General features: G+C 36.6%; 1 protein-coding gene across 2 annotated transcripts in view; it reads right to left on the bottom strand.

Annotated features, from left to right (window-relative positions):
- MYO5B (myosin VB) overlaps positions 1–27,992 on the bottom strand; it is a 497,816-nt gene that overhangs the window by 29,101 nt on the left and 440,723 nt on the right. The window contains exons 28-31 of one of the 2 annotated variants that reach the window (XM_031945960.1): positions 21,490–21,729; positions 20,234–20,334; positions 6,559–6,636; positions 1,887–2,085 (exon numbers count right to left, since the gene is read on the bottom strand). In XM_031945960.1, coding sequence (XP_031801820.1) covers positions 1,887–2,085; positions 6,559–6,636; positions 20,234–20,334; positions 21,490–21,729 — 618 coding nt within the window. The remainder of the gene's footprint in view (positions 1–1,886; positions 2,086–6,558; positions 6,637–20,233; positions 20,335–21,489; positions 21,730–27,992) is intronic. The other variant, XM_031945961.1, reaches the window with a different exon arrangement.

Here is a 27,992-nt window from a genome sequence, read left to right as displayed (position 1 = left end):
TGTCCTTATAATTACTTTCTTCTGGCTCCCAAGACCATGGTTCACTCTGGTTGTTTCTTACCACTCAGACCCCAGCAGTCCATCCTCTTCAAGGGAACAGGGACAGTACTAATAAGTGATATTATCAGCACAGTAAAGTCCTGGGTCAGGATGTTATGTGCTACTGACTGATCAGTAGATCTTTGTGTCCAAAAGGGGATTCTGAGACAAATATTACAATAGCATTAAATTTTCAGGGTTAGAAGGGATCTCAGCAGCCATTTAAGCTAACATGTAAAAGGAATCCTCACTACACTCAACAAATAGTTGCCTAGCTTTTCTTTTGAAGACTTCCAGGAAAGAGAACCTATTCAACTTTTGGACAACTTTCTTACCAAATTTCTATCACAAGTTCTATCCAATGCCACTGATCCTGGCTTCTGGAGCTAACAAAACACAAGATAATATATTTTGTAATACATTGAAGAGAGTTATCATCTTCCCATAATTTCTATTCCTTGGGCTAAACCAATTCCTTCAATAAAATGTCATAAAACATGCTGGAATTTTTTCAAATTTCACAACAATTATGATAAAAAAAATGTTAACTGTGAACATGAACTCCATTATCCTATATAAAGAATGCTATTGGTCCCCATTTCAAAATAATATTGACATTGCTATTGTTTCACTTGATCCGCAGTATAACCTGGGAGTGAGGAAGGAGAGTTGTTGGTAGATATAATAGGCATGATTATCACCATTTTATGGAAAAAACTAAGAGGTGAATTACTCATCTGATCCTGTGTGCTAGAAGGAGCTAAACTAGGTCTTCCTGAATATAAGTCCAATACTCTATTTCTGCCCTAAATCACACTGTCTTTCCTTGCGTTTTAGACATGAAACAACTGTTAAAAGTCTGCCGTGTTTATGCCCCCAAAGCTATTAAACTATGCTTAGTCTTAGCAATATTGCTACTAGGTCTATACCCAAAAGAGATCAAAGAAAGAAGAAAAAAAAAAAAATATATATATATATATATGTATATGTATATATGTGTGTGTGTATGTAATTCATGGTAGCTCTTATTGTGGTATCAAAGAATTGGGAATTTAGGGGATGCCCATCAATTGAGGAATAGCTGAACAAGTCATGCTATATGACTATGATGGAATACCACTGTGCGGTAAGAAGTGGAGATGGTTTAAAAAATTTGGCAAGATTTGTGTGACTTGATGCAAAATGAAGTGAGCAGAACCAGAAGAACAATTTATACAAATAATCAACTTTAAAAGACTTAGGATCACTGATTAACACAATGACTCACCAGAATTCTAAAAACTTCATGATAAAACATCTCCCTTCCTTTCCTCCCTTCTCCTTCCTTCCCTCTCTCCCTACCTTCCTCCCTTCCTTCCACTCTAATCCATACTGACCTTTCACTTCTGTAAATTTACTGTTAAATTTGCCATTTATCTCATGGAATCTCACATCATGTTGCCCTTTGTGGTTATATATTTTGTGTATGTACATCTTATCTCCCTAACTAAATGTTAATCTCTTTTTATTTTTGAGGCAATTGGGTTTTTAAGTGACTTGCCCAGAGTCCCACAGCTAGGAAATGTTATGTGTCTGAGGCCATATTTGAGCTCAGGTCCTCCTGACTTCAGGGCCAGTGCTCTATCTACTACTGTGCCACCTAACTGCCATCCAGACTGTAAGTTCTTCTATTTCTCTAGTATTTATCTACATTATTCCTAGCACATGGTATTTGTTATGCTGACATAATAATACAATGCACAGCTTTTATTCCTGCTCTAGGGGCAAGGCCATGATTTACATCACCATGTGACTATATACATTTCTACTAAGACAAGACTTTTAGGAAGTATATGTGGTCTCCTTACCAGGTTTTCATTAGTCAGTCGGGATATTTCTTGTTGGACTCCAAACTCCACCTGCGCCTCAGGAGACAATAGGAGCGTCTGGCAGAAGCTCTGCTGCTGCTTGTCCATTTCTTCCTTCAAGGTTTCAATCTGGCTCCTCAATGACTCCATCTCTTCTTCGTGCTCTCGACTCTGGGCCTGCAGCTGCGCTTCCAGCAACCTACAAAAGGAAGGAGAGCACACTAACTTATTTGTCAAATCCCTGACCGCGGCTGAGAAGGGACACACACAGAACATTAGGCTGGCTTCTCAGAGGAGCAACAAAAGCTGACTTTCAACAGTGGATGCAAGCTGAGACACTGACAGGACAAAGAAAACGAGAATTTTGGGACAAGCAAGCAAGACCATCCTGAAGAAGCTAATGGCAAAAATGGCCCATCACAGGACTTGTGTCACTTCCAAACTGTTAAAAATATGGGGAATTTTGGCAATAAGGGTTATTTCAAGGTTAAGATACCAGAGCAAAGAATAACTTCTTATGTTTTACTAGGGTGCTATAGTTATCACAAAAATACCGACACTCACCACAAAGGCCAAATGGGAACCCTTCTGTTGGAAGAAAACATTAGCACAGAGATTAACAAATGTTTGCTGAGTGACTGATGAGTTGATCTGGTTGTTTTCCCTTTCATAAAAATAATAGTTCACATTTCATAGGGCTTGAGGGTTGGCAAAACACCCTCCTCACAACCACTCTGTAAGATAAGAATAAATCATTATTCTCATTTTACAGATGTAGAAAGGGCAAAGGTACTTGTCCAAGATCACACAGCTAGGAAGGATCAGAGTTGGGATTTAAATCCAGGACTACTGCCTCCAAATTATTTGTTCTTGAACCAAGAGAACATTGTACACAACAAGAAGATTATGTGATGATCGATTGTGATGAACTTGGCTCTTTCCAACAATGATGTGATTCAAAGCAATACCAATAGATTTGTGATAGAAAGTGCCATCTCTATACTTAGGCTGAATGTGGATCAAAGCATAGTATTTTTTACCTTTTTTGCTGTTATGCTGTTATTTGCTTAATTTTTCCCTTTGATTTTTCTTGTGCAGCATGACATATATGGAAATAGGTTTAGAAGAACTGCACATATCTGAATTGTTTATTGTCTTGGGGGGACAGAGAAAAATTTGGAACACAAGGTTTTACAAAAGTGAATGTTTTTACATGTATTTGGAATAACAAAATACTACTGAAAAAATTGTACTTGCTCTTTTCACTGTATTCATCACAAAATTTTGAAAAAAATTTGAATATTTGTTCCTTTGTCCCCTAACATCCTCTGTTTGCACAGATATACTTTTTAAAAAATTATTTGGAAAAAAATTATTGGTAAAAGAAAGTTCAGGGTGAACTAAGAACAGTAACTGGTTTGTTAGAGGCAGAGGGATCTAGATTAGAGTAACTAGGAGAAAGGAAAAGACATTGGGGTGGTAGATTCTAGTTAACTGTGTGATTTTGGGCAAGCACTACTCTTTGGGAAGTAACATAGTATAATGAGCTTTGACCTGAAAGTCTCAGATCTATCACTTGATAGTTGTGTGATGTTGGGTAATTCACTTAACTTCTATGAGCCTCAATTTCCTTATCTGTAAAATAGGAATAAATTTTATATTTTTTTTCACAAATTTTTCATGAGATTCGAATGAGAAGGCATATGCAACCATAAAGCACTTTAAGCTTCATTTACAGTAATATAAATGTGATCTTTTATTGTTTGGTGAAAAAGGATGAGGATTTCATGATTAGTAAAGCAGGATGTTCTTTCCCTTTGCATGCTAACATATTTGATCACTGTCTCTTCAGACTTGCACCTTAAGAGTGATGAGAGGAAACCAAGGAAATGTAAATATTGACTGTGTAGCTCTAGTTCATTCTAAAATATCCAATATTTATTATTCATATTAAATGCCAATATTCTAGATAGATCTTGTTTTCTAAACACAGCCCAGAACTTACTAGATGCAAATCTATCTTGTAGCCTTCTTCAGGATATAAGGAAAAAACACAACCAGTCTCTAGCACAGTATTATGTATAGTGCACATATGTCATCAATATTTGAAATGAATATGATAAAGACTGGCCTACATGTATATATCAGAGCATAGTAAATTAAGACTTGGAAGAGACTCTAGAGACCAGACATTAATTCTAACATGTCCATTTTACAGATGAAAAAACTGTAGTACTATAAGGGAAAAGACTTGCTAAGGTCTTTGTAGTTAGTAAATACCCAAGGTAGTATTTGAATACAGGTCCTTCTCGAGTCTAACTCTAATGCCCTAATCCATTCTACCACATTTCAGGAGGCAAAGATACAATAGCATTTACATAAGACAACCATTTACTGTGTAAAGTAGGAGATGTTTCCAGGGACTCTTAGAGTCATAAGTGTCTGGAAAATGAGCACACAAACTTCATACTGGGAGTAGTTTCTTGCTATTTGAGAGGCTACTTTTGGAAATTGGAGGGACCAATCAACACCAACCACTTAACTACCATGAAGTAGTATGAAGTGGGCATTTACAGGCTGAATTATTCTACTGTTTCAGGTCAGTTGCTGGAAAGTGTCAGCTCTTAAGGTTAGGGTACCTCTCATGAAGAAAAAGATAACTGAAGACCAGGAAGGTCAGCAGGAATGAAAGGCTGCAAATTCCTCCTTCATGGGAATTAAGTGGTTGGTGTTGATTGGTCCCTCCACCTACTTAAACATCCTCTCTACTCCTGTAGCCAATTGACCAGGCTCCTGAGAAAATGCAAAAGAGGCTTCAACAGAAATGCCATCTCTCTCATCACCTTGGTTCTAGGTAATGAGAAATCATCTTTTCCTCCCCTCATACCTAGAGATTCTCCAGAGCCTTTCTGCCCAACATGTGAAAGCCTAGTTCAGTTTTAGAATATCTGTTAAAGGAAAAAAAAGCTAAAACAGCCTTCTTGAGATTACCCAAAGTGATTTGTCTCCATCACAGTGGACTCCAGAAGGCTGTTCAAAGTCTTTGGTTAGATACAAATCTGGTTTCTACCAACAGCCTTTAAACTAACTACTGCATAACATGGGGCTCAAATTGCTATGGTTAGGGACAGCTTGGTGGTACGATGGATAAAGCACCAGGCCTGGAATCAGGAAGATCTCACAACTTATTAGCTGTGTGACCCTAAACAAATCACTTCACCCAGTTTGCCTCAGTTTCCTCATCTGTAAAATGAGCTGAAGAAGGAAATGATAAACCATTTCACTATTTTTGTCAAGAAAACATCAAATGAGATTACCAAGAGTCAGTCATGCAAGAGTAGTGCAAAGAAAATGGGACCAGAACAGAACTATTACAACTCTTCACAAATTATGCAGTGCTTTAAGGTTTAGGAAGGGCTTTATATATATCATTTGATTCAATCTTCACAATTCCTTGAGGAAGGTGCTTTTATCTCCATTTTATAAATAAGGAAACTGAGGCTTAGTGAAGTTCAGTTATTTGCCTGGGGTTATATGGCATTCCTGGTTCCAGGCTGTCTAGCACCCCATTCCCTGGGCCATTCCTTGCTACCTCTCTGTACACTACACTAACTGTAATTTGAGAGCAATAAAATTTAGCACAGATGGAAAAATGAACAGAAGGGCACATAACAAATAAGATATTTTTGCCACTCTTTTGCTAAAATGAACATTACCTTCTTGACAGACTACAAATAATTTATGCATGATTTTATTCCTTATTTTGGTAATAATAATAGTTATTATTTGCTATTGATAAAATAGTTGCTTTAAATTTTACAGGGGCATTATGTTCACTTTCCCATCATAACCATCTTATGAGACGGGCACCACGCAAGTTATTAGATTTACTCTTACAAAAAGAGAGATGGAAGATTAGAGATATTCAGTAGCTTGCCCATAATCACATAATTATCATGGGTCAAAGAAACTAAAACCCAGGTTTCTATTGATTTCAATTCCAATTCTCCTTCTTGTCTCTTATTTATTTGATGACTATCGCGGAAGCTGCTTAAATTTATGATAAAAATTATGTCTTAAAAATTGAAAAAAACTGGATTTCTTAATCTCCATATGATGTTGGGCAAAGTTATTTATCCTTTCTGGTCCTCAGTTTATTTATATAAAATGGGAGTTAAAATGTCCATCCTGCCTCTACTGGGAGGTTATAAAAGTTAAAGGAGAAAATATATATGGAATTTCTTAGAAAAGACTCCAGCTCTGGGGGGCAGCTAGATGGTGCACTAGCTCTAAAGTCAGGAGTTGAGTTCAAATCCAGCATCAGGCACTTATCAGACACTTAACACTTACAAGCTGTGTGGTCCTAGGCAAGTCATTTAACCCCAATTATCTTGCAAAAAAACTAAACCAAACCAAAACAAAAGCCTACTCCAGCTCTGGACAAATGTAAGGTATTGAGACTCCCATGATTTCCCTGTTCATGTGGCAGCTCTAATCCTGCTACAAAAAGAACAGTGAGAACAGGACTGAGACATCAGGTACCAAGCATGTAAAAAGTCTTGGTGGGTAACCCACAACTCTACTTCTACTTTTGTTAATATAAAGCCAGAACAAATAGCTGAACAGGCATAACAGGCAGAGCAGAAGCAGGAAGGAAACAAGATTATTTGACCTGGCAACTTGCTTTAGGCCTTGGTAGGCTAAGCCGAGTTCTCCATCTTCATTCAAATATCCCCAGTCCTCAGTCTTGCTAGAAATAAAGGACAGGAGAAAAAAAAAAGGAAACCAGTAGATAGAAAAGAGAGATAGTTAGACAGATATATCAGAAGGGAAAGTTAAGAAAGCCCAGCGAACCCAGCTATGATTCAAAAATAAAGGCAGGAAGGGCACAGATGGAAGGATAGCATTCAGGTAAGTGAAAGATAAGATCATTATCTTATCGCATCCCTCTCAAATGCGGGGCAAAACCTGGGGGAATTATTAGTCTCTTTGTTTCTATGTCTAGTTAACCATGTGGGGAACAGACTTTTCGTACCTCATGCCATCGTCACCTTTGATTACTGCAAATAAACCACGCAGGGCAAACACATCACCAAACATGAAGAAAAGGGTAACTTACGTGTGGTACCTCTGGGAATCAGCCCTAATGAGGAGGAGGATGGATAAACTCCCAAAGCACAATGTAAGGCCACACACACACACACACACACACACACAGAGTTGCATTTACCTGAATGACCAAGGCCCAGGGAGAGAAAGAGAGCAAGGAAAGCTTGCAAAGCCAAAATGCAGAGGAAAGAGTCCACTTCATCGGTGGGTAGAGGGGATGGGAGTACTCGAGATGATATAGCAAATGATTTAGAATGCCAAGCAGGAAGACAGAATGATTCACCACTACCTCACCACCTACAGATTCATGACGTTAATGATTTTGAGACAATCTGGCACTGCTTAAATAAAAAAAAAAAAAAAAAAAAAAAAAAAAGAGGAATGCATGCAAAAATCTGGTGTCTTTTGTTCAGAGTGGCTATCTCATAGCATGTTTTTCCTGTCTCAGATTCTAAGATTTTTGAGGACAAGTGAATATTTGCCAGCCCTAATGCCAAGCACTGCTTCAGAGTTACGTGCAAAAAAAGCAACTTAGTGCCTCGTATTTGAAAATTGAACGGTTCCACCCATCTGTCCATCTCTGTATAGTACCTAGAATATCAGACTCTTCTCATTCCCATACTACTACTCTCTTCTCCCTATTCACAAACTCACACCCTACTCTCACAGGGTACACTCTGTGCTGAGGAATTTACAGAACTCTTCTTCTCTGTGATCAATTCATTACAAAAGTACTTACTATCAATTAGTTTGAGGCAACAGATACTAATAAAGGCATTGGATAATACACTGTAATTGCCCTTATGGAGCTTATTCTCTTTCTTTTTAAATTTCTTTAAAAAAACTTTTTTAGCTTTTTTGTTTGTTTGTTTTCAACATTCACTTGTATAAGATTTTGATTTCTATTTTCCCTTCCACTTTCCCTTTTTCCCTCCCAAGACGGTAAGCAATCTGATGTTAAATTAATTCAATATTATATCAATTATATTAATTAGTTACATTAATATAATTAGTTATATTAATCAAAATTAAGATATATTAAACATATTTCTACATTAGTCATGTTTTAAAAGAAGAATCAGAACAAAAGGGACAAACCACAAGAAAAAAACAACAAAAGTGAAAATAATATGGAGCTTATTTTCTAATAGGATTCCTATTCATCATTACATTAGAGGTTTATAGAGCAAAAGGGGCAAAATTCATTACCAAGGACAAGACGGAGAGTGAGAGCATTTTTCTCCCTTCTTTAGAAGAGTTAGCTTATGAGTTAGGTTTCAAAGGAAGAATGGGGATTCAATAGGTAAAGAGGGAGAAGGAGAGAATTCTAGGGGAATATATATATATATATATGTATATATATATATACATATGATAGTATAGGCAAAAGCATGAACATGGAAAAAGCAAATGTCATAATTGGTATATAAAGAGACATACTAGCATATGGAGAAGAGAGAATGAAAGCAGCATAGAAATATGGACAGTGCTAGAACTGTGAGCTCCAGGCAAAGTAATACTGATTATATTCAGAAGGCAATGAAAAGTTATTGAAGATTTTTTTTAGTGGAGGAGAGGTCTGACAAGATCTGGAAGTTATTCTGAAAATGGAAGATAGGTCAGAGGGAGAAAAAGTGGAGGGGGAGGAGATCTGTTAGGATATTCTTACTATAGTCCAGAGTTGTGGCAATGAGGCAAGTCCTAGGGTGGTAACAGTAAAAGTAGAAACAAGGGGAGTAACAAAAGACTCCAAGAGTAGAAACAGCAGGACTTGGTAACAACTGATGGGCAATAAGAGGAATGAGTCACAAAACATGGAAATATTCAAATATAGGAGAAAAGGAAAAGAATGGTAGTAACCTTGACTTAATGACATGGTGATATTATTAAGAACAGGTTTAATGAAAAAAAAAATGATATTTTTGGACAACTGGATTTGAAATATTGATTGGCAGAACATTCAGGTGAAGAAGCTAGATTAATAAGTGCTAATGCCTAGGTAATATATTTTATAGATATAATATTTTAACTGGAGTCTTTCAGTTAAAGCCATTCCTTAACCCAAAGCAATGATATAGCTGGGAATATTTGTCAAAGTGGCTGATCTTTGGAGGAAAGATCACAAACTTTCAGAAGTAAAAGTGACTTTTGATATCGTAAAGCATAGAAATATTCCACTGATTTCACATCTATTGTCTTGCTCAGTCCTCACAACAACCCCTCAAAGAAAAGCAGGACAAGTAAAATGAGGAAACCGAACTCCCAAAGATCAAGCAGAACCCAGATCTCTTTGAATTCTCCTTATTGCTTTTCCTACCACGCAAGACCTATTTGGGGGATGGTGGGAATTCCTTTAGCACTATTTCATTCAAACCTTATAGATGACTATCTGCATTCTATCCATACCATATTTTAGTCCTACCATCTCCCCTCTCCTTCTTTCCCTTCTAGAAGAGAACACTCTTGCTCTCTCTACTAAAGAAAGTCTTGCGGAGACCTGAAAGGGCAGCACAGTAGAAGACACATTAGTTTTGAATCAAATGACTTGGGTTTAAATTGTGTCTCTGACTTTATTATTAACTAAGATAAGATACAATCTCCTAAGGTCTCAGCTTCTGTACCTATAACAAGGTAGGGTAGGTGGAATGGACTGATGCTGTGATCTTTTCTAACTCTAGATCTATTTTCCTATGACTTTTAATTTTTGGTGAGGACAATTAACTTTTATTTCACATCTGCAAGATTAAAGGATCTTGCAGTTTTTTGGATAGGTTTATACAATCTAAAAGTTTTCAATAGTGTAGTTTGCTTCTCAGTATACCTGACCCAGAAATGGCTCAAGACATATCAGAGCTTCAGATATTTATCAAAGGAAGGGATTATCATCAGAAGGGTATAGAAGAAGGAAAGGATAGAGTGAATGAGAAGAAAGTTAAGGGGTAAAAAGGACAAAGGAGCTTTTTGGATTTTTTTTTTCAGCCAAAAACTGAGAAAGATTTTTCTGATTTCCCTAGTTAAGTTATTGTTGTTCTAAAATGCCACCTAGTGGGTATATTAGAAAACACAATTCTATGAAACTATAAAAAGCATAAATCTAGGAATTAAATCAATCAACTCATATTTGCTGATGGCCTTCTACATGATGACAATATTTCAGACATCAACTGAACATTATTTATTTGACAAATTTAAATCGTAATAATGTTTGATTGGATAGCAGTATTCTTCTAAAAATCAGGAAACTGGACTTCTGTCCCCTTCCCTTATAAGTTCCCCCTAAGTGACATCAAAGGATTCTTTAGGTTAGAATTAGACAAGTCTAATTATAGACTGAACATTAGAAATAATTTGGTCTCATTCTCTATCTTTACATATAAGAAAAATGAGGCCTTGAGAGAAGAAGTGATTTGCCCAGGATCATACAGTGAAAAGTAAAGGACTTAATTCAGATGAACTCAAGGATTTCTTTCCAGCTCTGGTTCTATTTTTGTTAATTTGGGTATTTATAATGGTCAGAATGACCTAGTTGTTCTTAAAACAATAGTGCTGTTACTATATACAATGTTCTCTTTGTTCTACTCAGACTTTTTATTTTGTACAAATCTATCCATGTTTTTCTAAAATTATCAAATTCTTTTCTTATTACACAGTACAGTGATAGGTATATAGAATGATTTACGTATAAATATAAATGCATATGTGTACATATACATGTTTGTATCTAATGATTCTACTTTTTATTTTCAGTCATTTTAGTCATGTCTCACTCTTTGTGATCCCATCTGGGGTTTTCTTGACAAAGATACTGGAGTGATGTGCCATTTCCTTCTTCAGCTTATATTATATATGAGGGAAATGAGGCAAATAGGTTTAAGTGACTTGCCCAGGATCATACAGCTAGTTGGTGTCTGAGGCCACATTTCAACTTAAGTCTTTCTGACTTCAGAGTCAGCACTGTATCTATTGCACTCCTAATTGCCCTTTTGATTCTATAGTCTACACCAAAAATTCTTTTATATAAATGTGATAATACACTAGAATAGGTCTGCAAAAAATGTGATATAACCTCTATCCCAGGAGCCCTGCAGAAATAAAAACTGGCAATCACTTCTCCTACATTGCTGAAATGTTATCTGCTTAGTGATGATGGGGTTAGAGCATTCGACCTTTCAAGGTCTTTTCTAGGACTGGGATTATAAAATTCTTATCTCTAAAAAAAAAGAAACCTTCTGGAACTGCCTGTCTAGATTTCACTTTTTTCCCCCTATCCTATTTCCTGGTCTGGTTTACAAAGACATTGGGAATACAAGAAGTCTTCATTCTGTGAAATGAGGAACCCAAGACATCAGAAGTTTCAGACATGGTCACAAAACACATGAATTATTTGTAGCACTTGACAACCTGTTTTTCAGTAAAAGCATATGTTGTTGCTGGCAATTGCAGCATTTTTCAGAAACATTAGGGCATTTTAAACTCCAGGAGAAAATCATAGGTGTCTAAGCAGGTATAGTGAAAGGAATTATTTCTATACCCAGATCTGAGAATTCAGAAGATCCATTTCACCCATATTTTATCCAGTTAACGTGAACCTGAAGAGGGTTTGTTAGTCTGGTGTCTAAACCTAACTACACGTGTGCCATAAAGACTTCAGGCAAATCTCAGTGAAATTCCCCTTTCATTCCAAATACTCCCCTATTAATAAACCAGGTTAATTATACTTAGTAAGAAAAGGTCCGCTCAGACCATGAGTCATGTCATGTATACTTGCATAAGGTGTATATACATCATGGTATTATCTGTGTATATATCATGCATAAACATATCATGGATGCATGTACTATACATATATGTGCCATGCATATATATACTAGAGAGCAAGGAATAAACAGCTGTTTTTTACATAGAATACTCTGCTGCCCTAGGGCCATGTTAGCACAGTCACTGTGCTAAATGGTTGGCCCTATAGGGTTTCTCCACTCTGGCAAAATTGAGTTGGAAAGGTGACCCAGTAGAATGAACATTGAATGAGAAGTTCAGTTCTTGTTGAACTCTGCTCCTAACTCTGCTCCTAACTCTGAGTGATCTTGATCAAGTCTTATTAATATTTAATTTAAAAAATTTTTAGGTCAAATACGTGGTGGAGTGGATAGAACAACTGGTCCTGGAATCAGGACTTGAGTTCAAATCTGAACTCAGACATATACTAGCTATATGACCCTGGGCAAGTCACTCAATCATGATTGCCTCCAAAAAAAGGTTCTTGTTAATTGAAAAAAAAAAGATTATTTTTAAAAAAAAGAACAAGTTATTTCCCTCTCTCTGTGCCTTAGTTTCCAATACAATATAAAATGACCCAGACCACAAGATTATAGATTTTGGAGCTAAAAGGGATCAGCTAATCTATTCTTATTTTACAGATGAATCTTAATTTTGGCTTTTTTCCTTCCTGACTCTATAATGGTGGTGAGGTAGAGGGAGGGAAAGATAGCTATGAGAAGATCAAGAAAGATTTTGTTTTCAATATCTCATTTCAAGACCTCATTTCAAAAATGTGACTCAGAGAATTGAAATTTCTTGACCCAGGTCACAGACATAGTATTTGACAGAAACATGATTTCAGCCCATATCTTCCTAACCTGGCCAACTCTCTCTCCAACATACTATGCTTATATTTATAATTGTTTCTAAATTAATTCCTTTTCCCCCACATTTAAAAAATATATAATTTAATTTTTATTGTCAGTTCCAAATTTTCTACTTCTCTCCATCCTCGCCCCACTTATTGAGAAAGCAAGAAATATGATATTTATACCTATCTTCATGTTTCCCCATTAGCCATGTTTCCAAGGAAAATAAAAGGCAAAATAAAAAGGAAAAATGTTTTAATTTGAACTCTGAGTCTATGAGTCCTTTATTTGGAGGTGAGTTAAGTAATATTTTTTTAACGTAAATCCTTTGGAGTTGTGGTGGGTCACTGAATTGATCTGAGGTATACTAAGTCTTTTTACAGTTAGTTCATAATTATTGTTGTTAATGTATAGATTATTATCTTTGGTCTGCTCACTTTATTCCATATCAATTCATACAAGTCTTCCCAGGATTGATGCAAGTATCCCTTTCATCATTTTTACAGCACAATAGTTTTCCATCACTTTCATATACCATAACTTCTTTGGCATTTCCCCAACTAGTTCTAAATGAAGTTGTAAAACTGTGCTTTCTCTTTCCCAGGTCTATAAATTGGAGGGGAAGATAGAGATACAAGGATCAATAGGCATTCTCTATGGGAGTATAAACATCAATGTTAGGGGGGAAAAAGTTCTTTATACACTTACACAGCACACAATTTATGTTTAAAACATAAAATTCTATAATGTGGAAGAGGGAGCTGTATTTAGGAGAAAATAAATTCCTCTTCTTTTTAAAGAATCTTGGGTTTGCTGAGAGCAGCTTTTAGCATAGTGAGTTGCCCTCCTGGGCAGGAATCCAAGAAATCATTAGTCAATGTTATCAGATTTCTGCCATCTTATGCATCTGCTTGTTCTCCCTCTCTGAGCACCAAGGCAGTCATAAAGTTCTTTCCACTTCAAGGCAGATGTGCCAGGTTGGCCTGGAGACAAAATACCCCACAGCTACCTGAAAGGCACCTAATCATTGGGGAACCTATTTTTCACCTTTTTTTTTGGTGGGGGGGAGAGGTAATATAAATAGTTCCTACCCTGTGTTTAACTCCACCTCAGAGGTTATTCATTTCTACTCTGTGGGCTGGGCTTACTGAGAATTGAATTATTTTAACTATAATAGAAGCTATTTTAAATTTTATCATCATCATCCTTATTACTAGGGAATTACTAGGAAAGACACAAATTCAGGATATTAAACTGTCCCTGAGAAAATACAGTGCTGAAGCTTGGTATCCTGCCAGGTGTTTAGAGGTAATAAAAAGGAAACTGATAACAGCAAGCCTCTGAAGATTAGGAGGATGTCACTGCTGATTTGTGAGGACCAAGCACATATGACATTTTTTTTTTATCATCTAAGTACTTTTATCTTGGCCCATGATAATTTAAAATGACTAAATCTGGATCTTAGTTTAAAACTCGAGAGATTCACCTTCAGTTTTTTGTGTTTTCCACCCTTCTCTCCCTCTCTTTCTCCCTTCTCTCCCTCTCCCTATCTTCCCCTCTCTGTCTACATCTCTCCCCCATCTTTGAGAATAATTTTATTTCTTTAAGAATAAATTCATCTAACTTGACTTTTCTGGAAATGTTTTTCATAACTTCATGTGCAGTTTCTTAATTGTGGGTGAGGATAAGGGAGAGAGCCTAGAACTCAAACATTTTTTAAAAAATGTAAAAAAATGTTTTCAATGTAACTGGGAAAATATTAAATAAATATATACTTTTTAAAAAGAATACATTTATCATTGCCATTCTTTGGAAAAATCATGACTAGGGATCACTGTGGGAAGACCAGTGAATTAAGTTAAGATGCTCAGGCTACAGTTCTATTCCTGGCTAGCTAACCATGTGTAGCGGACTAATTCTCTTTATGATTCATGTTTGTATTTTTCTCAAATGTACTTCAAGCTGTAAAACTTTATGATTTCAACCAAGAGGCCACTATATACAGCAACGACAAGATTATGTGATGATCAACTGTAATGAACTTGGCTTTTTTTCAACAATGAAATGATTCAAAGCAATTCCAATAGACTTGGGATGGAAAGAACCATCCATATGCAGAGAGAAAACTATGAAGACTGAATGTGGATCAAAGCATAATATTTTCACTTTTGTTATTGTGGTGGTTTGTTTGCTTGTTTTTTTTCTTATTTTTTTATCTTTTGATCTGATTTTTCTTGTGCAGCATGACAAATGACGAAATATGTTTAGAAGAATTGCACATGTTTTAGCTAGATTGGATTGCTTACTGTCTATGGGAGGGAGTAGAGGGAAGGAGGGAGAAAAATTTGGAACACAAGGTTTTACAAAGATGAAAGTTGAAAACTATCTTTATATATATTTGGAAAAATAAAATATTTTAAAAACATAAAATCATTATGATTTCATGAAGTATGTACAAGTGAACTGTGCTAAGGTAAGGTTCACTCCTTCATTTATAGCTAGGGTCCATTTAGTACTATAGCTAGGGTCCAATTAGTACAAATAACAAATCTCAAGAAGTAATTATATTATTCAAATTTGTACTGCATATTTCTACTGGGCTAGAATAAGTTAACTATATTTCATGTAATTACAACTTTGAAAAGAGTACAGATTTAAATATGTGGGATCATATAAGGAAATTCATTATTTGCACCAATAAGAACTTCACTATAATGACATATTACACATTCTTATGGATTTTGAATACCTGGCACTAAAGGTATACAATAATAGCTGGTTTTTTGTACAGCACTTTACAATGTTGCAAAGAAATTTAAACTCATTCTCTTGTCAGAATCTCACTCATGGGGAAGGAGTTACACTTTATAGATGAAGAGACAGACATTTAGAAGGATTGGTTAGCATAGATTTAGAAGTGAGGGGGCCTCAGAACTCTATTTTACAGACAAGAGAACTGAAGTTCTGACAGGTGAAGCAACTTGTCCATAATTATAAAACTAGTAGTATCCTTGCTTCGGCAGCACATATACTAAAATAAAATTATAAAACTAGTAAGTGTCAGAGACACATTCAAGCTTGGTCATCCTGATTCCAAGTCAGCTTTATCTCCACAGGTCCATAGCAAATAAAGGTCAGAATCAGAATTTCAACTCTGATCTTCCCAATTCTAATTCCCGTATTTCAGTTACTTTGCCATGCTTGCCATCAATACCTGTAGACTATCTGATTCCTTGATTTTATATAATCTTGGGCAAGGTTTCAGTCCCATTTGGAAGAAACATCTTTATAGGGATTAACTATTCCATGCAGGTCCCAGGGCTGGCACAGATGTCAAAGCTGGGATTTAAAAATGTTGGAATTCAGCTCTGCTAATTCCCCAAGCCATTTGCTCCAAGGATCCCATTTTCCTCAGAGAGTAAATCTCTCTTGCTTTAACCCTTGATTAAATAACACCTTAGGTAAACAAGGATTTGACAATCGATTTTGAAATCTAAATAAGTTGACTTTTCATGCAATGAGGATTTATTAAACAAGAAATGGAAACTGAGAGGGTGTCCATCAATTGAGGAAAGGCTGAACAAATTATGGTATTTAAATATAATAGAATACTATTGTGCTGATAAAAGGGAACGATAAATTACAGTTTGAGAAACCTAGAAAGACATAAATTAATGCAAAGCAAAGTGATAGAACCAAGAGAGAAATTTATTCTGAAACAACATTATAAAGACAAACAACTTTGAAAAGTAGCAGCACAAAAAAGCCTAAAACTCAGAATAATATCTCCCCAATTCCCAGATGAGCAGAAACCAACATTAACATAAAGTGCAAAGCCAAGAAACAGAATGGAAAAATTAGCAAATAATTTAAAAAAAAGAACTTGGTCATAAAAAGCTACTATGTGTCAGGAAAGATCAAGACATAAACTTAGAAGAAGAAGATAGTAATGTGAAAATAGCTACCAAAAAAGTCTCAAAGAAAATATGCTAATTGGATCCAAACCCCACAGGAATTCCTTAAAGTTTTAAAAAAAGAGACAAAAGTGTAGAAGAAAAATTGAGAAAACAAGAATGATACAAGAAAATTATGAAAAGAGAATTAGTTTGGTATATTGAAGAAAACATCATAACTGGTCTAATGGTTAAAAAAATATACAAAAATCAGTGAAGAAAACTCTTTAAAAAGCAAATTGGTCAAATGCAAAAAGAGGTACAAAAGTTCACTAAAGAAAATAATTCTTTAGAAATTAGAATTGGGCAAATGGAAGCTAATGACTATTTCAGACATCAAAAAAACCCAAACGATAAAATAAAGTCAAAGGAAAAGAATGTAAAATATATAATTGGATAAACAACTAACTTGGAAAATAGACTGAGGTGAGATACTTTAAGAATTATTGATCTATCCAAGCCATGTTCAGAAAAAGAGCCCATTTCAAGAAATTATAAAGTAAAACTGCTCTAACATCTTAAATCCAAAGGGTAGACTAGAAAAATCAAAGAATCCATCAATTACCTCCTAAAAAAGGTTCCCAAATGAATAATCAAATTCCAGAGCTCCTTAGTCAAGGAGAAAATATTGCATGTAACCAGACAGAAACAACCCAGATATTGTGTAGTCACAGTCAGGTATACACAAGAATTAGCAGTTTTCATGTTAAAGGAGAGGAGGGCTTGGGATATGGTATTCCAGAAACCAAAGGAGTTAGGATTACTACTAAAAACAACCTATCCAATAAAACTGAGTATAATCCTTCAAGGAAAAATGAACATTCAGTGAAATAGAATACCTTTAGGCATTCCAGATGAAAATATGGGAGAGCTGAATAGAAAATATGACATTCAAATATAAGACTCAAGAAAAGCATAAAAAGGTAAATATGAAAAAATAATCATAAGGAACTTAACAAACTATTTACATTCCTATATGGAAAGATGATACATGTAACTCTTAAGAAGGAGCCTATATAGAGAGCATAATGTGAGTCGATTGTATTAGTATGATCTAAAAAAATGGAATGAAAAAGAGGGATGAACTGGCAGGAAGGGGAAAGGGGAGGGAAATTTTTCTCATATAAAAGAGGTGTGGCAAGAAAGAGATTTTCATAGTGGAAGGGAAAATGTTGGGGTGGTGGGCAATGCTTGGACCTTATTCTTATTAGAATTGGTTCAAAAAGGAAAGAGCAATATTCACACTCACTTGGGCATGGAAATCTATCTTACTCAGTTGGGAAGTAGGAAGAGAAAGGAATAAGAGAGAGAGAGGACATGATAAAAGAGAGGGAAGATTAAGGAAGGCAATAGTCATAAAGAAAGCAGACTTTTGAGGAGGGACAGAGAAGAGAGAAGATACACAGAAGAAAAAAGGATGTAGGGAAATACATAGCAATTGTAATTATGAATGGTATGAGCTTACTCATAAAACAGAAACAGATAGTAGAATGGATTAGAAACCAGAATTCATCAATATGTTGTTTATACGAGACATACTTGAAAAATAAAGATACATAAAATTAAAAGGCAGCAGAAGTGATCATGATCTCAGACAAAGCAAGAGTAAAAATAGACCTAACTGAAAGAGATAATCAGGAAAACTACATTTTTGGTAATAAATACTATAGACAATGAAGTAATATAAAAAAAACATAGTAAATTTCTTTGATAAAGGTATCAATTCTCAATACATAGGGAACTAGAGCTATTCCCCAATTGATAAATGATCAAGGGATATAAACAAGCAGTTTCAGAAGAAATAAAAGGTACCTAAAGTCATATGAAAGAATGCTCTAAATCAATATTGATTAGAAAAATGAAAATTAAAAAAAATTCTGAGGGACCATCTCACACCTATTGAAAATGACAAATACTGGAGGGAATGAGGGAAAATGGTACACTAATAAACTGTTGGTGAAGTTCTCTCCAAACATTCTGGAGAACAATTTGGAAGTATACCCAAAAGGCAAATTGTGCATATTCTTTGCTTTAGCAACACTAATACTGTTTTATACTTTAACATATTTCACATGTATGGGACTACCTGCCATCTAGGGGAGGGAGTGGAGGGAATGAGGGGAAAAGATGGAACAGAAGTTTTTGCAAGGATCAATGTTGAAAAATTATCCATGCATATGTTTTGTCAATAAAAAGCTATAATAAACAAAAAAGAAAACAAATAAAAATATGTAAGTCCCTGAAGAAAAAACAGAATCAAATATTTAAAAAAATACTAATACTGTCTATGCATCAGTAAGGAAAAGAAAAAGGACCTATGTGCACAAAAATATTCATAATAGCTATTTTGCATTGGCAAAGAATTGGAAATTGAGGGTATGCTCGTCAATTGGGGAATGATTGAACAACTTGTAGCATATGATTGTGATAAAGTATTATTGTGCTATAAGAACTGGTGGAAGGGGACGAAATATATAAACACATAGGACTTGATACAAAGTGAAATGTGAAGAACTAGGAGATCACTCAGCAGTACCACCAGTGTTGTAATGAAAATCAGTTTGGAAAGACTGGACCACTCTGATCAATTCAATGATCTAAGATAATTCCAAAGGACTCATGATGAAAATTGTTCTTTACCTCCAGCAAGAGAAACGAACTCTTGAGTGCAATTTTCCCTTCGTCCCTCCGCTCTCCCTCCCTCCTTTCCTCCTTCCTTCCTTTCTCCCTCCCTCCCTCCCTTCTTTCCTTCCTTCCTTCCTTCCTTCCTTCCTTCCTTCCTTCTTTCCTTCCTTCCTTCCTTCCTTCCTTCGTTCCTTCCTTCCTTCCTTCCTTCCTTCCTTCCTTCCTTCCTTCCTTCCTTCCTTCCTTTCCTTCCTTCCTTCCTCCCTGCCTCCCTTTCTTTAAAAGAGAAGTGTTAAAATTAAAAAATAAATAATGGATTTTTAAAAAAAGAAAATAAATTCCATTCTATGCTTTGAGCTCAATATTCCACTTTCATCTCTGTGGCTTCACAACTGCTATCTCCCAGGCTTCTAATGTATTTCCTCTTCTTTTCTGCCTTGTACAATCTTTATTGTTTTTCAAGGCGTATCCCAGCTCTTAAATATCCTGTGGAGTCTTCTGTGATCCTCAATAGATCTTCCTTTCAGTGTGAGTACACTTTTCCCTCATGGCTGTTTACTTATCTGTGTGCATACTGCAAACCAAGTCTCTTTATAAGGTCAGACTATTTCTCTTTTGTTTTATATCTCTAGGACCTGTCATATTGTCACACAGCACTAGCTGGGGTTAGCACAGAAAGAACAGAACACATGAACTTGGAGAAACCTTAGGAATCATCTTTACCCTCTTGTCCAATGGGGAAGAGCTCAATTGGGCCAAAGAGCCAACTAGGGGTTGCCTTCTTTGCCCCTCCTCCTCAGCCTTATAGGGAAGCTCTTTTCCCCCATTATGTAAAAGTGGAGCTCTGGTTGTTTCATGTATACGAGTCTTTCTCCAACTAGACTAAAAGTTCCCTGAAGACAAGAATATTTTCCTTCCTCTCCTATCCATCACAACATTTGGCACAATGAGCATGGAACAAGTACTTGGTGAAAGTGTAATGTCTGTCTGAGCTAAAGTAGTTCCATTCTTTCTCCTGGGAGGTAGGACTTACCTATTTGTCTGACAGACCCCATGATAGGCTTCAATGGCATCTTCCTGGTCCACATGCTTTTCACTGTTGGGCCAACTGGTTCGGGCATTAATGTTTGGCTCCTAGAGAGAAATGTGACAGACCAAGACAAATAAAGATGACTCAGCTGTCATGGAGTTTAAACTCTACATATAAGCATATGGTTAAGTGAAAACTTCAGAAAAATATGAGCTCTTGTATTTTAAATAAGATAAATTTAAATAAGACTGTTCCTCTAGGAAGATACTTTGGGAGGAGGTCAAGTACTTTTCTATTATGCTACTTTAAAAGGTAATATTCATCTATGGAATAAAATAAATACCTCCTTCCCCTTTTTAAAAGCAAAACTCAAAGAAGGAGATGAAAAGGTTGGACATAGCTGTGTTAATTTCTTGGCTCTTTTAGAGAGATTCCCTTTCTTGCCTCCCCTCAAGTCTTCTTTGTTATGAAGTATCCTAAGGATTTATTTGGGGTCTCCCTGTAAAGAGCTTGAGATCAGGAGTGTAAGATACAGGTGAAAAATTGGGGACACAACTGCTCATTCCTTCACACCCATCTCCTCCCTATTCCTAGTTTCTTTTTGCTCAACTGACTCCAGGGAATAGAACAAATTGTCTGTCCCCCTCCCCCCATGTCTTCCCATCTGTCCCTGCGTTTATTCTTGCTCAACTCTATTCCATTTCCCAACCGTTGAGTCTTAGAAGCTGAATTGGATTCCCCATGCCAAGGAAGGAAATAGAAAAAGGGAAGAGAAGATAACCTCTCGCTGTGCTAGTACAGAGGCCAGACAGCAGATACCTAGAGTTTTAAAATAAAGTTAACAATTTCTTTCCCCTAAAAAGAAAATGGAGTTGAAAAAGAAAGGCATAATTCAAGGCAAAAGAAAAAAAATAATGATTAGTTGGGTTTCTGGAACATAAAGCCATTTTCCTTTGGGTTCCTCCAGTCTGAGGATTGGAGCTACACAGGCTTCATATACCATGTATGGTCCTAGTTGCCACCATTCATAACCTGAAACCCTTCTTCTAGAATCTGTAGGGTAGGAACAACCTTGAAAGGTCACCAGCTCTTTCAGGAAGGATCCCAAGGCAAGAGTCTCTGAAATCAAAGCTACCTTCCTTAAGTCTTAAGTATTATGGGATAGCCATGGCTCAATGGGAAGGGAAAGTTAACAGGGAATAAGCCCAACCTTATCCATTATCTAATCTTTGGGCTCCCCCCCAGGCTGAATGCCTTACCATGCCCCTGCCAGTATGCTTCCTCTGGTCAGCGCTCACAATCTGGGTCCTGAGAATGAGCACCTCCTCCTTGCGAACCTCCAGCTCCTCATTGGCTGACTTGAGCTGGTTCAGCAGAAGGGTATAGCTGTCCTGGACATCATGGGTCGAGTTGTTCTGCATGGCCTGGTCGGCCACTGCCTTTCTCAGCTCATTCAGCTCATTCTTCAGCTTTTTGTTTTCTGACTCAAGTTCTTGTCTCTGGAAAACACCAAGGTCCCCTCCCTGTTATATCTCAGATGAGATTCATCCTAGAAAAATGCTTCCCATAGTGTGAGAATCCCATTGTACTTCCTTAATGAAGCCAATCTACTATACTTGTCCTAATGCAGAAGGTGTGTAAGGATGCTAAACAACTAATATGAAAAGTGCTTTAAAGTTTGTAAAACACTTTCCATATTTTATCTCATTTGATCTTCACAAAAGCTCTAGGAGGGACATGTTATTATCCTCATTCCCATTTTATACTTGAGGAAAATGAGGGTGCAAGGTTAAGTGACTTGTCTAGAATCATACAAGTGATCACACCTAAATAAATGCATGAGGATGGTTTGAACTCAAATCTTTGGGATTCCATGCACTGAATCATCTAGCAGCCTTAATAATTATCCATAATTCCATAAAATCCATGAGGAATCTTCTTGCTGGCCACAGAAATGCCAGATTAAGTCCACATATTGACTTTACATGACCATACATGACCTTACATTCTCTCACTTAGTGTAGTAAAGTAGATAGAATGTTAGACCACAGGAGAATGTGAGCTCCTAGAAAAGATTTTTTTTTCCTTTTCCTTTTTGTCTTTTCATTGCTAGTGTTTAGAACTTGAGAATCATTTAATGAGTATGTGTTGAACAGCTGAATCAGGAGCCCAAGTTGCTCCTCTTCCTCCTCCTCTTCCTTCTCTGTTCCTCCTCCCTTTTTTTCCTTTTTCTCCTCCTTTTCTTCCTCTTCCTCCTCCTTCATTAATTCATAAACATTTAGTACATGCTCATCATGTTTCCAGGTGCTGAGGAGGTTCTTGTCCCAGCTGGGCTCCACTGCTAGGAAGAAGCTGAGTGAGGTGGGCAAGTCTCTGCCTCAGTCTGGGTTTCTATTCTCTCATCTTTATAGATGTGAATGAGCTCTAATGTTCATTCTGCTTTCAACACTATTTCAGCAGAAGGAGAGGAACTACAAGACTGGAAGACTTGGGTTCAAGTCTAGCCTCAAGACACATGCTGGCTGGGTGATCCAGACAAGCCATTCAAACTTCAATGCTCTTGGCCAAAGGTGTCAAATATGACACCCTTCATATGGCTGCCAATATGCTGCAGAACCAGATTAAAATGTAACTAGGAAATATTTAACAAAATGAATAAAAATATAAAAGAATATAGATAATGTTAATATGGGCAGCTAGATGGTGAATTCTGGGTCTGGAGTCAGATCTGACCTCTGACATTTACTAGCTGTGTGATCCTGTTTGCCTCAGTTTCCTCATCTGTCAAATGAGCTGGAGAAGAAAACGACAAATCATTCTAGTATCTTTATCAAGATCCCCTCCTCCAAAGAAATTTTTAAAAAATGACCAAATAAAGTCATGAAGATTCAAATATGACTGAAATGACTGAACAACAACAATAAAATGTTAATACACAGTCAACAGGGAATCGCACGTAGGTTTAGTGAGTTTGACATCCCTGTTCTAGGTCACTGTCTAAAGCTGTAAATTTTAGAGGAGGTATAAACCTGCCCTGGTAGATAGAACTTCTACCTCTGGGAGGTCCTTCTTCCAAGAAAATATAAGTCAAATGCCTATTCACCAAAAACCTTACAGCCAGGGTATAGTTTAAAAAATGAAAATCACTAGTTTTAGACTGCAATCATCTGCTTATTTTTAAAACCCTAGTTAAAATACTTCCCCCCTCCCTGAGCCTGTTTTCCCAAATATAAAGTGAAATGACCTCTAAGTTTCCTTCTCCATTCTAATATTCTCCAAGTCCACCAGGGTTACAGAATGTGTGTCATACTAAATTTAAACTCCAGGTGTCCCCACTCACCAATGATATTGCCCAACAGAGAACTGGGAAGGCTTAGTCAGAAACATAAGCTAACATTCATTCCTGCTTTTCCCAACTACGATGAATATAAACACCTTCTTTATCCTCGTATCTTCTCCTCCAGACCCCAAGGATACCTTCCATCACTTATTCATCATATATGTATTCCAAAAGTAACATATTACAACATGCCATGGACATTTTCATGATGTATCTGAGTGTTGTGTCACCTTGGGGGAGAGAGATTATAAGACTGGGGATTTCACTACTTTTAAAATCTCCCAGTCTGGGACATTGGTGTTTTTCTGAATCCCTAGAATGATGTACTCATTTATTTCAGTGAGCTTAGTGGTATGACTGATAGCCAAGAGGCTTGATGACTATATACAGTTTTTCCCCTACAAATATATGTGAGGGATTACCTGGTTCAAGAACTTCCCCTGAATTATCTCTGAAGGGATGTTGCCTGTGCCAAAATATTGACAGTGAAGAGGGGACGGGAAGGAAGTACAAATGTATCAGAGGATCAGAAGGGCAGAAATTAGTCTTCTCAAAAATCATGAGCACTCTAAGCTCAAAACTGTGAGGTGGTCTATGGCTATAGAACACAAAAGCCAGGAAGATGGTCCCAATAACTTATCATTAACCCTCAGCAAGGAAACAGATCACAGAACATGCTGGGGTCTTGGCAAAATTATGATTCCAATGTTCCTCTTTCTAAAGACCTTTTCTGATTCCATCCTAGACTGAGAAGAGTATGTATCTAAAGCAGAACTGGAAACAGAAATTTTTGTGCTATGGTAAATAGCACAAAGCACATCCTCATTTGAGCAGAGAGAAGGGTAAGGGTTTGGATATATCCCTCCTGAGGGAAAGAAAGACCCTAGAACATTGTTATACAATGTGGTTCTTGAAGAAGACTGAAATATTGATTTTCAGAGCACAGGGCAGGTGTTCATGTGAGTCCATGACCTTAGTTTCCTATTTTAACTAATTATTTTTGCTGACTAGGTATTAAGCAAGTGCTTTCTGTGCTCTAGGACAAAGTCCTAGTTACCCTGTCCCAGTTATAGCTTTGAAATGACCCAAAGAAGGATCTAAGATAGAGAGAGTCTGCTCTGATCTAGAGATCAGTTCCCAGCAATCAAGGGCTCAGGTCCATTTCATATTGGGTTTAGAGAGATGTGTGTAGTTAGTCTACACATCACATTTCATGTTTGCTACATTGGGTATAACAGTTTCCCAACTTTTTACCTCAATGCATATTTAGAAATGATATCATAAGAGCCTACCATTTTTTCACAGAAATAATTCTATAATTGGGGCTTATTTTCCTGAGGCCTTGGCAATAAATTGCAGATATGACTAACAAATGCCATAAAAACCAAGATATAATAACTTTCAACTTATATAATAATTTAAAATCATGCTTCCTGTCCTATAAAATGGTTATTATGCTGGCACAGTGATTATACAGGGGACTCCAAAGCATTATGAACAAAATGTTCAATCAGCACATCAACAGTGCAACTCCAGCACAAATTTGATCTAAAACTAATGTGCTTATTATAGCAAACAATTCCATATTTAATTAACAGTAATTGCCTTGAATTTAGAAGGACTGGGGGAAGGAATGGTGATACAAAAGGTCTGGTTTTTTTCTGTTGTATGTTTGTTTTTAAGATCTGTCTTTGTTAAACTTTATTTTTCTCTTCCTCAGTTTTCCTGAAGTGAGGTAATAGCATCCCAACTTCTATCACTGACCTGAGAGCTGCCTCGCAGTACTGAGGCTGACCTATTTGGCATTTGTTGACAGATATGAGTTCTTCACACTTCATTTGGAAAGCCATACCCACAATTACAGAGTCATTAGCATGGATGTCAAAAAAGGTCCTTCAAATTCTCCCTCACCAAATTGTTAAGACAGGCTTAAAAGAGAATTCCGATTGAGTATCTTCTATTGTTTTTGTAAATCATATTGTGACTATGGCAGAAACTGAGAGACAAGGAAAATTACTGATATTAGTGTCAATAATGGGAATGAGAAAGTTTAACTGATTCTCTAGATAAGATCAAAACTGGCTTTATGTATAGGTACCATGGACCTTCCAGGAAGGCTCCACTCCCTCTAAATCTCCCTTCTAACTTTAACCTGTCACACTGGCTGAAAACTTATCATTAATAATTCACTTTTTTTTTCATTAAAGCAGCTAAGAGGCAAGGTAAATATAGAGTCGGGATTGAATATCTAAGAATATTGAAGTTCAAATCCTGACTCAGACACTTCTTAATGTATGACTCTGGACAAATCACTTGCCATTTCTCAGCCTGTTTCCTCATTTATGAAATGGAGATAATTATTTATTGGAATAATTATGTAATTATGGGGATAATAAATCATTAAATATTAATTATGAAATGGGGATAGTACCTATCTCATAGAGTTGATGAAATCAATGAGATAACATATGAAGCACTTTGCAAACCTGAAAGTGCCATATAATCAGCCTTTTCCCTTGAGTCTTTCTGACATTTCCTGATAAAAGTTGGATAACCCAGGATTCTTGAGAGAGATGTTGAATAAGGATTTTTTTCCGAGGGGCGGGGAGGGAGCAGGCAGGGGTCAGTGATAAGTCATAAAGACAATCAATTAAAGCAAAGAAAGGTTGAGATCTGTGGAGGGTCATCAATGAAATCATAGATCTTTTGAAGTCTCAAAACTGGCAATTGGTCTTAGAACTGGATCTGAATCCTAGGAACTTGGGAAGCATCCTTGGAATCTAGCTTTAGTCCAACCATATGATTTACCCCAGATTATTGGCCTTATTTTTAGTCTTTTCATAGAATAATATTCCTAGGCATTTAGGAAGGAATCGGAATGATTCTGAAGTAGAATAAGCTGAGATCCTAGGTCCCTCCACATTCTTTTTCTATTTCTGGCTTATAGCAGAAAGAGCAGGATAAAAGCATAAAGTTGGTACTGATCTCATCCTGAGTTAGTTAGTTTGCTGTCTGATTTCTTGAACTTTGCTCCCAAGCAATGTACAGAATATTTCTAAATAGTCCCTGAATTGCAGATCATCCTCTGCCCCCAAATCTGTTCAAATCTGCTTATTTTGGCATTAAATTTAGCTGGTCTTTTCTATGCCCCAATATTTAAACTATTTTCCTTTGCTCTTCTTAGATATTGTAATACTGCAAAGGAGAGTAAAGCTGCTATTGGAAGGCTTCATCTTTTTTAGGGGGGAGGCAGTGGTGGAAGTACTACTGTTTTATGCCTATAGGTCTTTTCTCTCAATTAACATCTTTAAGGGCAGGATCCAACATACTTCTCTTATCTTCTATAATGATTCATGAGGAGAAAACATGAATAGTGGGAAGAACACACTGGCTTTGCAGTCAGTAGGGACCATTTCTGCTCATGGTTTCATTTTTTGAAATTTACTGTGTGATTTCAGGCACTGATATCTCTAAGCCTCAGTTTCCTTATCTGTCAAGTAGGGATAATAATATACAACCTGCCTGCCCCACAGGCTTATTATGTGGCAAGTAGCTGATAAACCTTAAATCTCCCTTACTTGCCACAGCTCTAAACCATGTTACCTCTGTTTTCCCCATCATCCCATATCTTTTCCAGCAGAAACTTGATTTTCATGCTGAGACTAACCCTGGGCTAGAAAAGAGGAGTTTTTCACTTTATCTTGCTTTAAACCAAAATCCCACCATATTTACAAGCTACCAGCTGCAAACTATGATGTGAACACTGACCTTGGTCAGAGAAGCTGGGCATGGTCATTTGGGGAACAATTGAGGAACTCTAACTTGGTCTTACACATCATAGATAGTGGGTGATCTCTAAGTATCAAGATCTATGGTAGGGATGAAACTTTTGTAATGGTGGAAATGTAATTTTCTATGGAGAAAAGAGTGGGGATTGACATTAATTGATTGCCTATAATGTAAGAACTGGGAGGATGGGGAAATTTAAAAAAACCATGTTAATCAGAGCCTGACCCTTATCCTGTTTTTTATTTTATCTTTCAGGGGTTGAGGAAAATGTTTGTATTTCTGTTCTTGCTATTGTTTTTAAAGCAAACATATCTTTGAAAAATTAACTAATATTATTTGGTTGAATAGCCTTGGGATGGTAATACCCTAGAATGAAGACACAGTCTAGGAATGTTAGAAAAAAGATAGCTCATCTCTCCAGAGGCTCCCCTACAACTTTAAAGGGGAGATGGACCTGGCTTCATTCTGGAAAAGGGATCTGGGGCATCACTACACACAGAAGGCAGCTTGGTCCTAATGTGTTCTTCTCAATGACAAAAGCAGATTATTGGGAGAAGAAAGGAAGGTGGAGCATCCATTTTAAGAGACAAGACTTGGAGTAAATAATTTGCTAGTAAGTTGGTGCTGTTGTTG

This window comes from Sarcophilus harrisii, chromosome 1 (assembly GCF_902635505.1).
Source record: "Sarcophilus harrisii chromosome 1, mSarHar1.11, whole genome shotgun sequence".
In the NCBI taxonomy this organism is placed as follows: Eukaryota; Metazoa; Chordata; class Mammalia; order Dasyuromorphia; family Dasyuridae; genus Sarcophilus; species Sarcophilus harrisii.
The sequence above is the reverse complement of the archived record's forward strand: the minus strand, read 5'-3'. Positions and strand labels throughout refer to the sequence as shown.